The following is a 12676-nucleotide window of genomic DNA, read 5'->3' as shown; positions in this document are numbered from 1 at the left end:
GTGGTGGCACTCAATGTATACTAATAATGTATATTTTATAAGCAGAAAAAAAAATAAATTATGGGCCAGAACCCAAAGGTATTGGGAATCCAGTGGAAGGTGCTAAATGTCATCAGATTGCCTTGAAACTACTATATTAGTTAGTTTCATTTTCTGGTTCCCATGCACTAGTACAATGCTATTGCATTACGTTTCCAAAACTACAGGCATATGTGTAAACAAATGGAAAATTTAAATAAAAATAAAATAATGAAAAATATTTGTATTCATGTTAGGTTTTATACTCCCCCTGCCATGAGTCCTCCTTCCCTCCAACCAACCAACCTCTGTACAAAAACAAAAATATCCTATATTTTGGATCTTAACTGCATGATATGTCCTTGTAAGCGTACCATTTAAATAGGAATGAAATTATGGCATGGCAGAAATAATGACATCAAAATTTATTTGACAGGCACTGTAGCATACATATTTAAAGCTACTTTTTACCTTGGGAAGAATGAGAGGACATTCCAAGCCACATTTGCAGGTTCCATCAGTCAGCAGGTATGTCTTAACCTGCTCCAAGCAGGATAATAAAGACCCACTGGGACTATAAAGGAATAATATAAATGAATCAATACTTTTAGGTAATGGTTTCCATATACAGATATGTGAAAAATAAAAATAAATTAAGATAGTGAATGGTTCACATTTTTATTATGTTTGATATCTTGTTTTTCATCAGCAGACAGTATTTTATTGGTCAAGATCACACTACAGAAAAAAAAAATGCAGATGCAAAGTTGTTTGTGACAGACACAACATTATTTCTGAGAAAACCACTGATTTTAATGCAGAAACAAAAAGGTGGCCCACAGAAAAAAACCCAAGGTAACCAAATTTATCAGTATTTATTTATTCATATTGCAGTAGTACTTTAAGGCCGCAAACATAATTAAGGTCCCATTGCGCAAACACACTTATGGCCCTATAAGATCCATGGGTGAACTGTAGCAACCACATAGATCCCCACTATGAAGTCAATAGAGCTCCAAGAAGGTGCAGCAGTCCACCTGCACACTGTACTTCACCTGTTCAGACCCTAATATAAGGAAGGATGTCACAAGAGGATACATAGGCCAGTTAAGTGTACATCTTGATTTTGCTGAAACTAAGCTTACAAGCAAGAGATGTTAACTCCAGGAGGACAGTAGTTACATATATAGTTTTTGCTTATTATAGGTTTGGTTTTTCTTAAACACGGGGGCCCAAACCTCAGTTTCTGATAAACTGGACAATTAATACATACTTGGGGCTCTGTAACTCTCTAAAGAAGATCATTGTTTCCATAGCCAAAAAAGAAATCATGTTCCATCCAGACCCAGTAATCCATGAAAGGAGGAAAGACTGTATAACTGAAATCTTATGCTCCCAGAGTGCTCTTTATTACTTGGTTGTCTAAGCTTTTTATTAAGGAAAGACTAACAGAACTAGAGTGGGATGGCTGAATTCTTGGTGAATAAAAGAGTAAAGAGCCAATTGTATAGAGAACTCCTATTTTGAACAAGCCAACAAACCGACCCTCTCTGCTACATTGATATTTGGATCCAGGAGACAGCCGAATTCAAACACCAAAACATTAGAAGATTTCACATTTAAAACAGATAAATGAACAACTAATTTTAGATGATAAAAATATTAAGCTACACTCAGGGTCAACAACTGCATATGACATTTCTATATGACAGAGGTTTAAATTAATTAATTAATTTTCTTATTGAAGTTGACTGGAGCATTCCAATTTATTTATGAAATAATTAACTTAACAATACTTTAAGTTTTTATATATAACACAGTCATATAAGATCTGAACTACATGGGATGTTAAACTTTTAGATGAAAGTTTTATATGAAAATAAATAAAATTAAACAGTAATTTAAAAGCATACAACAAAGGTATGAGGCAAAAGAGTCAGGCTGCAAAGAAAAACGTATCCTCCTCTAAACTGACACACTTTAGAACAGCGCTTACTCCTCTGAAAAGACTCAGGCATAATTCTACTGTAGGATGATTAAAGCAAGATCCTCTCATTATTACTTCTTCACTCAACAAGTATTATCCCTAGTTTTCAATATTGTCTCTAGAATTCCAGAACTAACGAGTCACGTAGTGCTAAATGGAACCGTTACAATCTGTTCTGAATAAGCACACCACGGAACAAATTGTCACTTCGGTTACATCGACACTTCTGAGTTAATTTAGGTTCTTATCCATGTGTTGTCCCAACCCCCACTCTTCTCCATATAAAAAACCCTCTCACCTGAGTTTAGTGGTGCTTTAAATACAGATTAGTTGGCACAGCTGGGGATGAGAGTTAGCTCCAGGGCATAGAGGCCAGGAAAACATTCAAGAGCTTATGTGAGATCTCTTGTAGACTGGTACCTTAAGGAAACTGGCTACATCTCTGAGCAGACCTTGAAAGCTCTTGCAATCATCTGGGTGAGAAGATGTAGATGGGATGATAGCAGCTGATATCACCTGATACTGAGCCCGAGGCTGCTCCTCCTCAAATAGTTCCTCAGGGAGCTCAGATTCATGGGCTACAAACTGAAACACTGTAGTTTTCCTGGTATGGTGTAAGGGAGGAGGTTCTCACCCACAGAAGTCATGCAGAAGTAGGACATCTTGAGTGGTGAAGATAGCACAATGTTGGATTACTACAAGCAAAAGGGTCTGAGGGCCAGAAAAAAGATACTAGGGTATATGCCTTATCCTATACCCCCTATGAGATCTAAACATGTCTGAAGCCCTTGACACTTCCTCATTCATAAGGTTAAAAAGGGGCCCCTTGGAGAATATGTAGGAGATCCCTCCCTGCTGTGCTGGGAATCTGAAGATGACAAAAAAAGGATTGTAGATCTGAAAGGCAGTGAGGAGCTGCCAAAGCTGGGGTGGTAGGTTGTAAGTTGAGAGGTAACAACACTAAGCCAGGAGCTCAGTGCTATTATAGTGGCAATATTTAGATCTGTGGAGTGCAGCAGAGATCCCAACTCATCTGAAACCTGAAGATCCCTCAGTACCACATACTTCCTTGGTACTGAGAGAAGTGGTCCCATAAACCTAGGGGTGGGAGCAGACAGCATTGGGGTTGACAGTGCTGACGAGTCTCATTTCACACACTCATGCTGAAGTGAGCAGCACCAAAGAGACCAGTACCAATGGTATTGGTACCATAATAGCCAGTGCAGAAGTGCTTAGTGCTGAGGTAGCCCCTGATGCTCTGGCCTCAGTACCAGACACAATTAAACTTTCAATCCTAAAACGGTGAAGGAGTCCTGATACCATGCTCCCGAGGAGCTCAGAGTGTGGAGACGCCTTTCTTTGGGAGCAGTGGGGTGACCTGAACTTTGTTTTTACTGGAAATTCCCAGCGGGCATTTGCCTTTGCTTTTCTCAGAGGGGTGATGCTCCTTCTTCTCTGAAGACTTAGCTTTAACAGTCCTACCTACAGCCAAAGCTGGTCTTTGAAGATGAAGCCTGGGAGCTAGTGGATCCAGAACTCACAGAAGCGGAACTTCTTCAGTGGTGCCTGCCCAACCCAGATCAGACCCCAGACTAACAAAAAAAAAAAGTTAGGCGTGCCCTCTTGCCTTTTGAAGTCTTCTTAGAAAAGGACTTGCACACCAAGCCATTGTCAGGGATAGAGGCTCCCCAAGACAAAAATGGTAACTGATGTTTCCCATTGTTAAATGGAATTGCCCCAGCACAAGAAGGGCACAATACTTAAGAGTTGGACAACTTAGTATGGGACATCTCTAAGCCCCAGGATTGGGAAGAAGTTCCTGACCAGATTTAAAAAAAAAATAAAAAAGGAAGGAAGGAAGGTAAAACTTCCAAAACTAAAAAAAAATATCAAAAATCTGTGAACAGCAACTATCTTAACTAACCATACCTATCAGTAATATACAGAATCTACAAGAAGCTGTGAAAAATGTTGCACCCAGATGCAGACGCTAGGAAGCTCCATCTCATAGTCACGAGAAATAAGAAGGAACTGAGTGATGGTTGAGCCCACTCCAGCATTTCTGACTTTGGTATGGGGGCATGACGACAGTCAGGTTACATGAGTGGCCCCAATGGACACTGCTGGCCAAAACACTCTGATCTCAAATGCCTGGGGTGTATGCGCACCTAGAGTGGACAAGCACGTGAAGCAGCAGCAAAAATTTGGATACTTCCTGTTTATGGCTGACGGAAAGGAACTTAGCGTGGCTGGGGCTGTGGTCTCTTGTTCTGTATTAACTCACCTAACATCTGGATCTGCAAAACGGTACTGTACATGGCATACAGAGAGTTGGGACAATTGTGGCCAGAAGCTGGAGATCTGCAGAAGCAGTTCTTGATGAAGAATAATGGTGATATCCAGTAGGAAACATTTGCAAACCTTTTCAAGATTCATGTTGTTTACAGCTATTACAGGGATTATCCTCTTAACTTCCTTGCACAAGGAACAAGGAAGTTTAAAAAAACTGTAAAAACAATGGATATTTGGAACAAGCCTTGTGGTGAGGGGGAAAGCAGTAAATGTGGTATATCTTGACTTTAGTAATGCTTTTGATACTGTCTCGCATGACTGTCTCATAAACTCAGGAAATGCAACCTAGATGGAGCTACTATATGGTGGGTGCATAACTGGTTGGAAAACCATTCCCAGAGAGTAGTTATCAGTGGTTCACAGTCATGCTGGAAGGGCATAACGAGCAAGGCATAAGAAGTTCTGGGTCCGATTCTGTTCAATATCTTCATCAATAATTTAGATAATGGCATAGAGAGTACACTTATAAAGTTTGTGGACAATACCAAGTTGGGAGGGGTTGCAAGTGCTTTGGAGGGTAGGATTAAAATTCAAAATGATCTGCACAAACTGGAGAAATGGTCTGAAGTAAATAGGATGAAATTCAGTAAGGACAAATGCAAAGTACTCCACTTAGGAAGGAACTATCAGTTGCACACATACAAAACGGGAAATGACTGCCTAGGAAGGAGTACTGCAGAAAGGGATCTGGGGGTCAAAGTGGACCACAAGATAAATATGAGTCAACAATGTAACACTGTTGCAAAAAAAGTGAACATCATTCTGGGATGTATTAGCAGGAGTGTTGTAAGCAAGACATGAGAAGTAATTCTTCCGCTCTACTCAGCATTAATTAAGTCTCAACTGGAGTGTCGGGTCCAGTTCTGGGTACCACATTTCAAGAAAGATGTGACTTATGATATGACTTATGAGGAGAGACTGAGGGAACTGGGATTATTTAGTCTGCAGAAGAGAAGAATGAGGGGGGATTTGATAGCAGCCTTCATCTACCTGAAAGGGGGTTCCAAAGAGGATGGATCTAGACTGTTCTCAGTAGTACCAGATGACAGAACAAGGAGTAATGGTCTCAAGTTGCAGTGTGAGAGGTTTAGATTGGATATTAGGAAAACCTTTTTCACTAGGAGGGTGATGAAACACTGGAATGGGTTACCTAGGGAAGTGATGGAATCTCCTTCCTTAGAGGTTTATAAGGTCAGGCTTGACAAAGTCCTGGCTAGGATGATTTAGTTGGGGACTGGTCCTGCTTTGAGCAGGGGGTTGGACTAGATGACCTCCTGTGGTCCATTCCAACCCTGATATTCTATTATTCTATGTGAACAAACTGGAGACAGTCCAGAGAAGAGAAACAAAATGATTATAGGTCTAGAAAACATGACCTATGAGGCAAGAATGAAAAAATTTGGTTTGTTTAATCTGGAAAAGAGAAGACGGAGAGGGGACATTATAACAGTTTTCAAAAACATAAAAGGTTGCTACAAGGAGGAGGGGAAAGAATTGTTCTTCTTAACCTCCGAGGACAGAACTAGAAGAAATGGGCTTAAATTGCAGCAGGGGAGGTGTAGGTTGAACATTAGGAAAAACTTCCTGTCAGGGTGGTTAATCACTGGAATAAATTGCCTAGGGAGGCTGTGGAATCTCCATCATTGGAGATTTTTAAGAGCAGGTTAGACAAATACCTGTCAGGAATGGTCTCGAAGATAATACTTAGTCCTGCCATGAGTGCAGGAGACTGGACTAGATGAACTCTCAAGGTCCCTTCCAGTCCTATGATTCTATGATAAATCTAGGAAGACTAAGGCAAAAGAGGTAAATGTAAAATATTTTGAGTTTGTATTACATGGACTGAATAATAAAAAATGTAAGTGGTGTTATATCTGACATACTTATCAGCTATAAAAATCTATGTGAACAATTCAAAACAACAGAAAAGTAAGAAGCAGCACAGAATTATTCATGCTACTTTACATCCGGCCTAGTTAAAAATACAGTAATTAAAAAAAATAATTAATTAAAACTGGATACTGGAATTTATCAAACAAAGCAGCAACAAAAAACGAACGACAGGCCGAATTCTCAGGTGGTCCAACCTGGAACAGCTCAGCTGATTTAGACAGAGCTGCACCAATTAACACAAGCAGAACATTTGGTCTAATATTTCCAGAAGGAAAAATACATAAAGTTACTATACATCATCAGGAGAGTCACTGTCTTAAACTAGTATATGCTTTCTGTCATGACTAAAATAAATAAATAACTAAATAAATAATAAAAAGAGCACACAATTTACATAATCCTCACCTGATATAGAGCACTCCATTTTGATCCACTCGACGTTGCCAGCCAACTGGAACTTGTACTGCTGGCAGACCTCCACCTTTGTCCCCTCCGTCACACTCCTTTCCGCCATTCATTTTTCTGTTTCTGCTTATGACTCTTCAAAGATATCAACAGTAAGATGATATCCTTATATTACATGTCATTATGGCCTTCAAAAGAAGGACATTCAATACATCTTTACCCAGATTGTACAAAGTGCATTGGGAGGCTCCAGCTCAATTTGGAACCAAGTCCTTAAAATTTGCCATTTTTTTTTGCTAATGAGTCAGTTTCCCATTATAATGCACATTAAATATGCAATGTTTATTATGTATTCATAAGGACGAACTACATGGGTAAAAATGAGTGCTTCCAATTTAGGAAAATCATAATTCACCAATGCTCTATTACCTGTCAGAAAGGGGATGGGGGGGGGGGGGGAAGTGAATTTCTTAGTTTGACAGCATGACTCCAAGCTTGATGACTGTCTAAGATAACTTGTATTTTGTGAGAGCTAGTCTCATTTTTACAGATATGAGTCAGAGTTAATACCTCCAGGTATTACACCCTTTATATGCCACATTCTTTTTCCTTTCTCTTTATCTTCCACTCATTATCCAAGGTGCTGCAGGTATCTTCTGGTGATTCTTTCATGACTTCACAATTCCAATAAAACAACCTGAAAAAACACATAGCTGTGTAAACACATGCAGCTAAACAAATGTGCAATAAAATGATCTGACAATTCAAATACCATAAGCCACTTATTTACTCTCTTTCATCACCCAAGGCCTGATTTTGTAACTTTTACTCACTAATATAGCCTCATCCATTTAAGGTGCTCAGAATCAAACCTTTAACCCTTAAAGAAATTTTCAAAGTAAACCTGAGCGGAAGTGTAAACTTGCAAATGTATATCGTTTACATATGAATGCCACTGAAGTATTCACATATTAAATCTAAGAGTGTGTGATGTTAGTCACTAAGAGGTTACCACACAATTTGGATCAATTGAATAGCCCATTTTAACTCAATGGTAGTACAGAAGTATTCTCATACAAGTTACAACTGAACCACTTGCCCCAGTTAATGGCTTAAAAAACTTATTTCTAAAATGAAATTTAGTTAAATGTTTTTAAACTGAAAAGTACTGCAGAACAGGCTAATATATTTGAGTTTTAATTCTACCCAAGTAATCAAATAAAAAAAATCATTGCAAAAAATAAGACTGCATCACTTGATTTCTCAGTGCAGATGTGGTATCCTAGTTTGCATGTTCTTCTGCATGATCTCATCTGAGCACCTACTGAACTTCCTGATTGGCACAGAAAAAGTAATAAACTTGTCTCATAACATCATATTGTATGAGTAAGCCCTATTGTTCACAATGACATGAACTCCTGTTATCTCCCCAAAATGAAGACTTACAAGTATTTCAAGAGAGAATTAACTCTCTAGAAAGCAAGTTTTATTAAGGTGAAGCTGAATAGGAAAGATTTAGTTTGAACGCTAAATATACTGTAAAAGCTATAAAAACAATAGTTCTAGAAATCAAAAGGTAAGACACTGATGAATCTCCACAGCAGTATTGATGCTGTTAGAGCTTTTATTTTGAAATAGTTTAATGCTATATCTGCTCTATCTTTCTTGCTAACTATTATTTTCAAATACAATACTTTGCCTGTTGAATCAGCTGATTGTAACAGGGAATGTGCTTCAAGAGAGAAACAGTTCAAATGTATTGCATATCAAACATCCTATGCCAGTGCAACATTAAGGTTGCAGAGAGAGAGAGAAAGAATGCAAAAATTAAAATTTCCTACACGAATACCGGCTTGTCCATAATGCAAATATTTTGTGGTATATACTTAAAAGCAAAGCAATTATAATATTAAACTATGGATTTAACAAGAAAAAAAGAACAATCCCCCACCCACAAACACAACATTGAGCATTCTATAGGACCACATACATTTCTTGTATCATATGGATGTACTTAAGCAGTGCACATTCTTTGAACTATTTTTACATATGAACATCAAGAAGTTTACACTTTCTTTCTTTAGACCCTTGTGTGATACTAGAATGGCATGGGCTAGAAGGACAAGGATGCAGGCTGGACACTGTCTTGTTTAAGGTTACAGAGACTTGGGAGTAAACCTTCAGTTGGGATAAGGGAGCTAGATGCTGGTTTTGGGACTTGTTCCTCAGCCATGAAGAAGGTCCAAGGAATAGCCTGTAATCTTGCTCTGAAGAAACCCATCTTACATTTTCCCCACCCTGGAGGTCCCTTATGGGGATGTAAGCCTTGAGAACACATGATATTTTAAATAAATACAAGTTTGGTGGACAATAAGGGGCTTAAGGATTGGTCAGGGAAGGTCCTGGTTAAAAGACAAAAGTCAGGCCAAATCCAACTGCTTCTTCACACCTCATGAGCTGCCCAACATATGCAGGGCATCTTGTCTGAAGTATGCGCCTCTTGACTTTACATTTTGCGCTGTGCATGCATGCCTTTCAATTTTTAAGTAGACATAGCTTATTTTATTACTAAATTGGGAGGTCTTACGAGCACCAGTGAACACAGAGAAAGTACACAAAGGAACAGAGAGATTAGATACACAGGCAGGAAATAAACGTAAAAGCTTGGAAAAAATTATACTAATTTATCTGCTGAAGAACAACCCATGGATATTCAAATTGGAGGGAGAAGCCTAGAATTTAGGTGTCTGGTATCTTCAGCAGTGCTCTCTGAGATGAACGTCCCTGCCTTTGGAACTTCCTACCTGCCACTGCCCATACAAGCCTGTAAGGTGGATGACTACAATGAAATCGATCTAGGTGTCACCATGAATGCCATACAGAGGTTTCAGCTGACACAATATGCAGCCTCATGTCTCTTTCAGAGTTACATGTCAATAAGAGCATATTACATGTCATGCTATGCTCTACACCAATCTACCACCCAATATCAGATCTTTTTCAAGATCCTGGTCTTCCTTTATGAGTCCCTCAATGAGAAATAAATTGGAACCTACATATATAATCTATTGACACTGCAATGATGGACAAATACACTGCAGCTGATGGAGCCTAAGATGAACTTCATGGAAGTTAGAAGCAGAGCCCTGCACTATAAAATTCTCTTCCACCACAGATCAGATTGAACTCATATCTTGTCACTTTCAGAGTTCAGTATCTTCTCTCTTCTTTTCAGAGACCTTTCCTTCCTATACTGTCACAGTAAAATTGCCCCATGGGAATATCCCAGTCACAGTAAAATTGCCCCAGCAGGGGGGTCCCATGGGTAAGCCGCAGCATTGTATATTGCAAATACTTTCATATGCATTGGAAAGGATCTTGGGAAGGGCTGAAGGTGTGAGTGTGGAGTGAAAGATTCCTTTGAAGGTTGCGAGAGGCTGAAGGGGGAGGAAGGAAGAATGGAACGGGTTAACTCGACGATTCAGCTAGGCTTGAAGATAAGGGGTGAAACTGCCACTCAAGGCCAATGCACACACAAACAAGCTCCCTGCTGCTAAACAGCCAAAAGCCTGTGGGAAAGGAGAACTGAACCAGACAGACCTAAAACGGGGGTGCAAAACTAGCGAAGGTCAGAGAATGGGGACATAACAGTCTTGCGACCCTGAAGCCAATGTGTTTTGGGGAGACCGAGGAAGCCTCGGAAGGCTGGTTTGGACTGGTACAGAGAGCATGGGGGATAAAGGACCCTGGACAAAACGCCCCCAGAAGAACCCAGGACTTAAAACCCTCCCAAGAGCTGAAGCAAGTTGGAGATCAACAGCGGACCCTGGACAGCCTGCGCACAGGACAGAACTCTCGTCCACCCTTCCCCCTCTTCTTCTTAAGTTACATCCTGACTTGGCCAGCCTCGGGTGGTGCATATGTGAGTATGAAAGTGGGTTAGGGCTAGGGCACTAACACTTTCTTTCTTCCTCAGAGTGATGTGGGAGCATTCCCAGCACTCACCGCTGTTATTTTATTAATAAAACTTTACGTTAAGTCACTCGGTGTGCTCCTTCATCTCCTCCCTTAACAATCCTGCGGCCTCAGCCTGATCAGCTGATGCCTCAGGCAGACTGGTAACATAAATCTGTCACAATACCACCAATACAGGATGGTAACAAAGAGCATGAAGACACTTCTCTCCCCCACAGAGTTCATTCACTATGCAATATTATATGCTATAACTTAGGGAGAAGCAGAGAATATAGTCAAACAACTAAAATATAGTCAAACAACTTGCCTAGCGTCAGACAACACTAGACCTATCTTTTAATCTCCATATATGGCAATCAGAAACCATGGTGATAGGCACATTAGAAATACAGGGACAGGATAGACTAGCTAGAGTTTGGCAAAGCGCAGGTCGCACTGCAAGACTTTTTTGTGCAGTCACGATTTAGCGGAACATTATTTTATTTTATCTTTTCTATTTTATTTTTGTTTGCTTTGTTCTGATTACTTGGATGTCTTAGGCCAGGTCAGTTTTTATGAAGTGCAAGACTAAGTTAGTTTTTAGCTCTGTATATTATTACTGTACAGTGTACTTTTGTTATAAATTCTGCATTAGACAATGAAATAAATCAATATTTTCAGTTAGAATTAACTTTGTATAATAACAAAAAATCATCAAAATTTAAAATACTGAGCCACATTGAAGCAGGTGGGATAAATATTAAGGAGAACTGCTATCTCTCACCCTGCTAATATAAGTAATTTGCTTGTTCATGCTGCTATTTAATGTAACCATATTGGATCCATTATTAGGAAATTATAGCCAATATACATTTGAAAATATATTTTAAATTATTTTTAAGTAATTCTGTTTTATTGGTTTTGCAATGTATTGTGTCAGCTAACACTGATTAATACCATGATATTTAGAAGCATCTAGTGTTGATCAGATCAGCCATTTCCTGTTATACATGGCTTGAAAATATGATAAACAGTGAGAGTAATTTGCATAACTGCCTGCGTAGAAAATTTTCAAATATTTTTAGCTAGTACAGTAAGGAGGTACAAAATGCTTGTTTCAGCCAAAAATATCTTTTTAGACTAAGGCTTCTTTCTGTCAAGCCTTTTGACCTTGAGAAGTGTTCAAGGCTGAAGGATTTGCGAACAGCAACAGCAGAATTTTAATATCATAAAATAGGAGCATGTGTATGATTTTAACACATAGGCCACATGGAATTAACATGTCAGTTTTTTTCAGGTATAAGTATTGCATACAACATACCGCAGTGAAGGCCCTAAACAGAAAACACTGAACTGTGCTACTCAGCTTGGCAAACATGGGCTTCTGATCCTGCAATTTACTGCACCCGTGTGGAGCACCACTGAAGCCAGTGACTCCACCTGTACTGAATTGCAGGAACAGAGCCTTGGTTTTTGTCTAGAAGTTCTCACACACAGTGGCACATAACATTATAATTTCATTCTTTGCCTAGTCACGTGCATATGTCTGTGCATGTATATGTTAGGGAATGCTAGTGGAAAGTGAGCTTAGTGTAATATATTACAACAGTATTGTATGCATTTCCACTATATTAAGTGTAATGATAAATTATCAAAAATTATTTATTGTAGCCATTGCACATTAATATCAATATATAATTAATAAAAATAAGCAGCTGACATGAACATTTTTGTACAAATCTTTTGTTAGCCACATTGGTGTGGTGGCAATCTTTAATTATTTTATTATGTAGAACCTATAATAAGATATGCATGATACTAGAAATTTACATTTTAAACATCTGATCTTACCAAGTGTTGATCACTTCCAAAGAAGCACTCAGCATATTCCTAGTATCAAGCCTTCAGGCAGGCAGTAAAAAATGATAATGGAGTCCAATGACAGATAAAGGAAAGGGGAAAGAGATATAATTCAAATTGTTTAATCATGGTACACTTTTTTGGTCCTAGAGGTCTTTAATAAAAAACAAACAAACAAACAACTCAATTATAGAAATGTAGGACTGG

General features: G+C 38.9%; 1 protein-coding gene across 6 annotated transcripts in view; it reads right to left on the bottom strand.

Annotated features, from left to right (window-relative positions):
• The window catches only part of MBD5 (methyl-CpG binding domain protein 5), a 254423-nt gene that overhangs the window by 80286 nt on the left and 161461 nt on the right, over positions 1-12676 (bottom strand). For all 6 annotated transcript variants that reach the window (XR_013347482.1, XM_077829817.1, XM_077829816.1 and 3 more), the window contains 3 exons: positions 7226-7352; positions 6656-6790; positions 490-592 (listed from right to left, as the gene is read on the bottom strand). Coding sequence is in view for 5 of the 6 variants with exons in the window: in XM_077829817.1 (XP_077685943.1) it covers positions 490-592; positions 6656-6768 (216 nt within the window). In the remaining variant the exon portion in view is untranslated. The remainder of the gene's footprint in view (positions 1-489; positions 593-6655; positions 6791-7225; positions 7353-12676) is intronic.

Source organism: Eretmochelys imbricata, chromosome 11, assembly GCF_965152235.1.
Source record: "Eretmochelys imbricata isolate rEreImb1 chromosome 11, rEreImb1.hap1, whole genome shotgun sequence".
Taxonomy (NCBI): Eukaryota; Metazoa; Chordata; order Testudines; family Cheloniidae; genus Eretmochelys; species Eretmochelys imbricata.
This window is presented reverse-complemented; position numbering and strand designations above follow the sequence as displayed.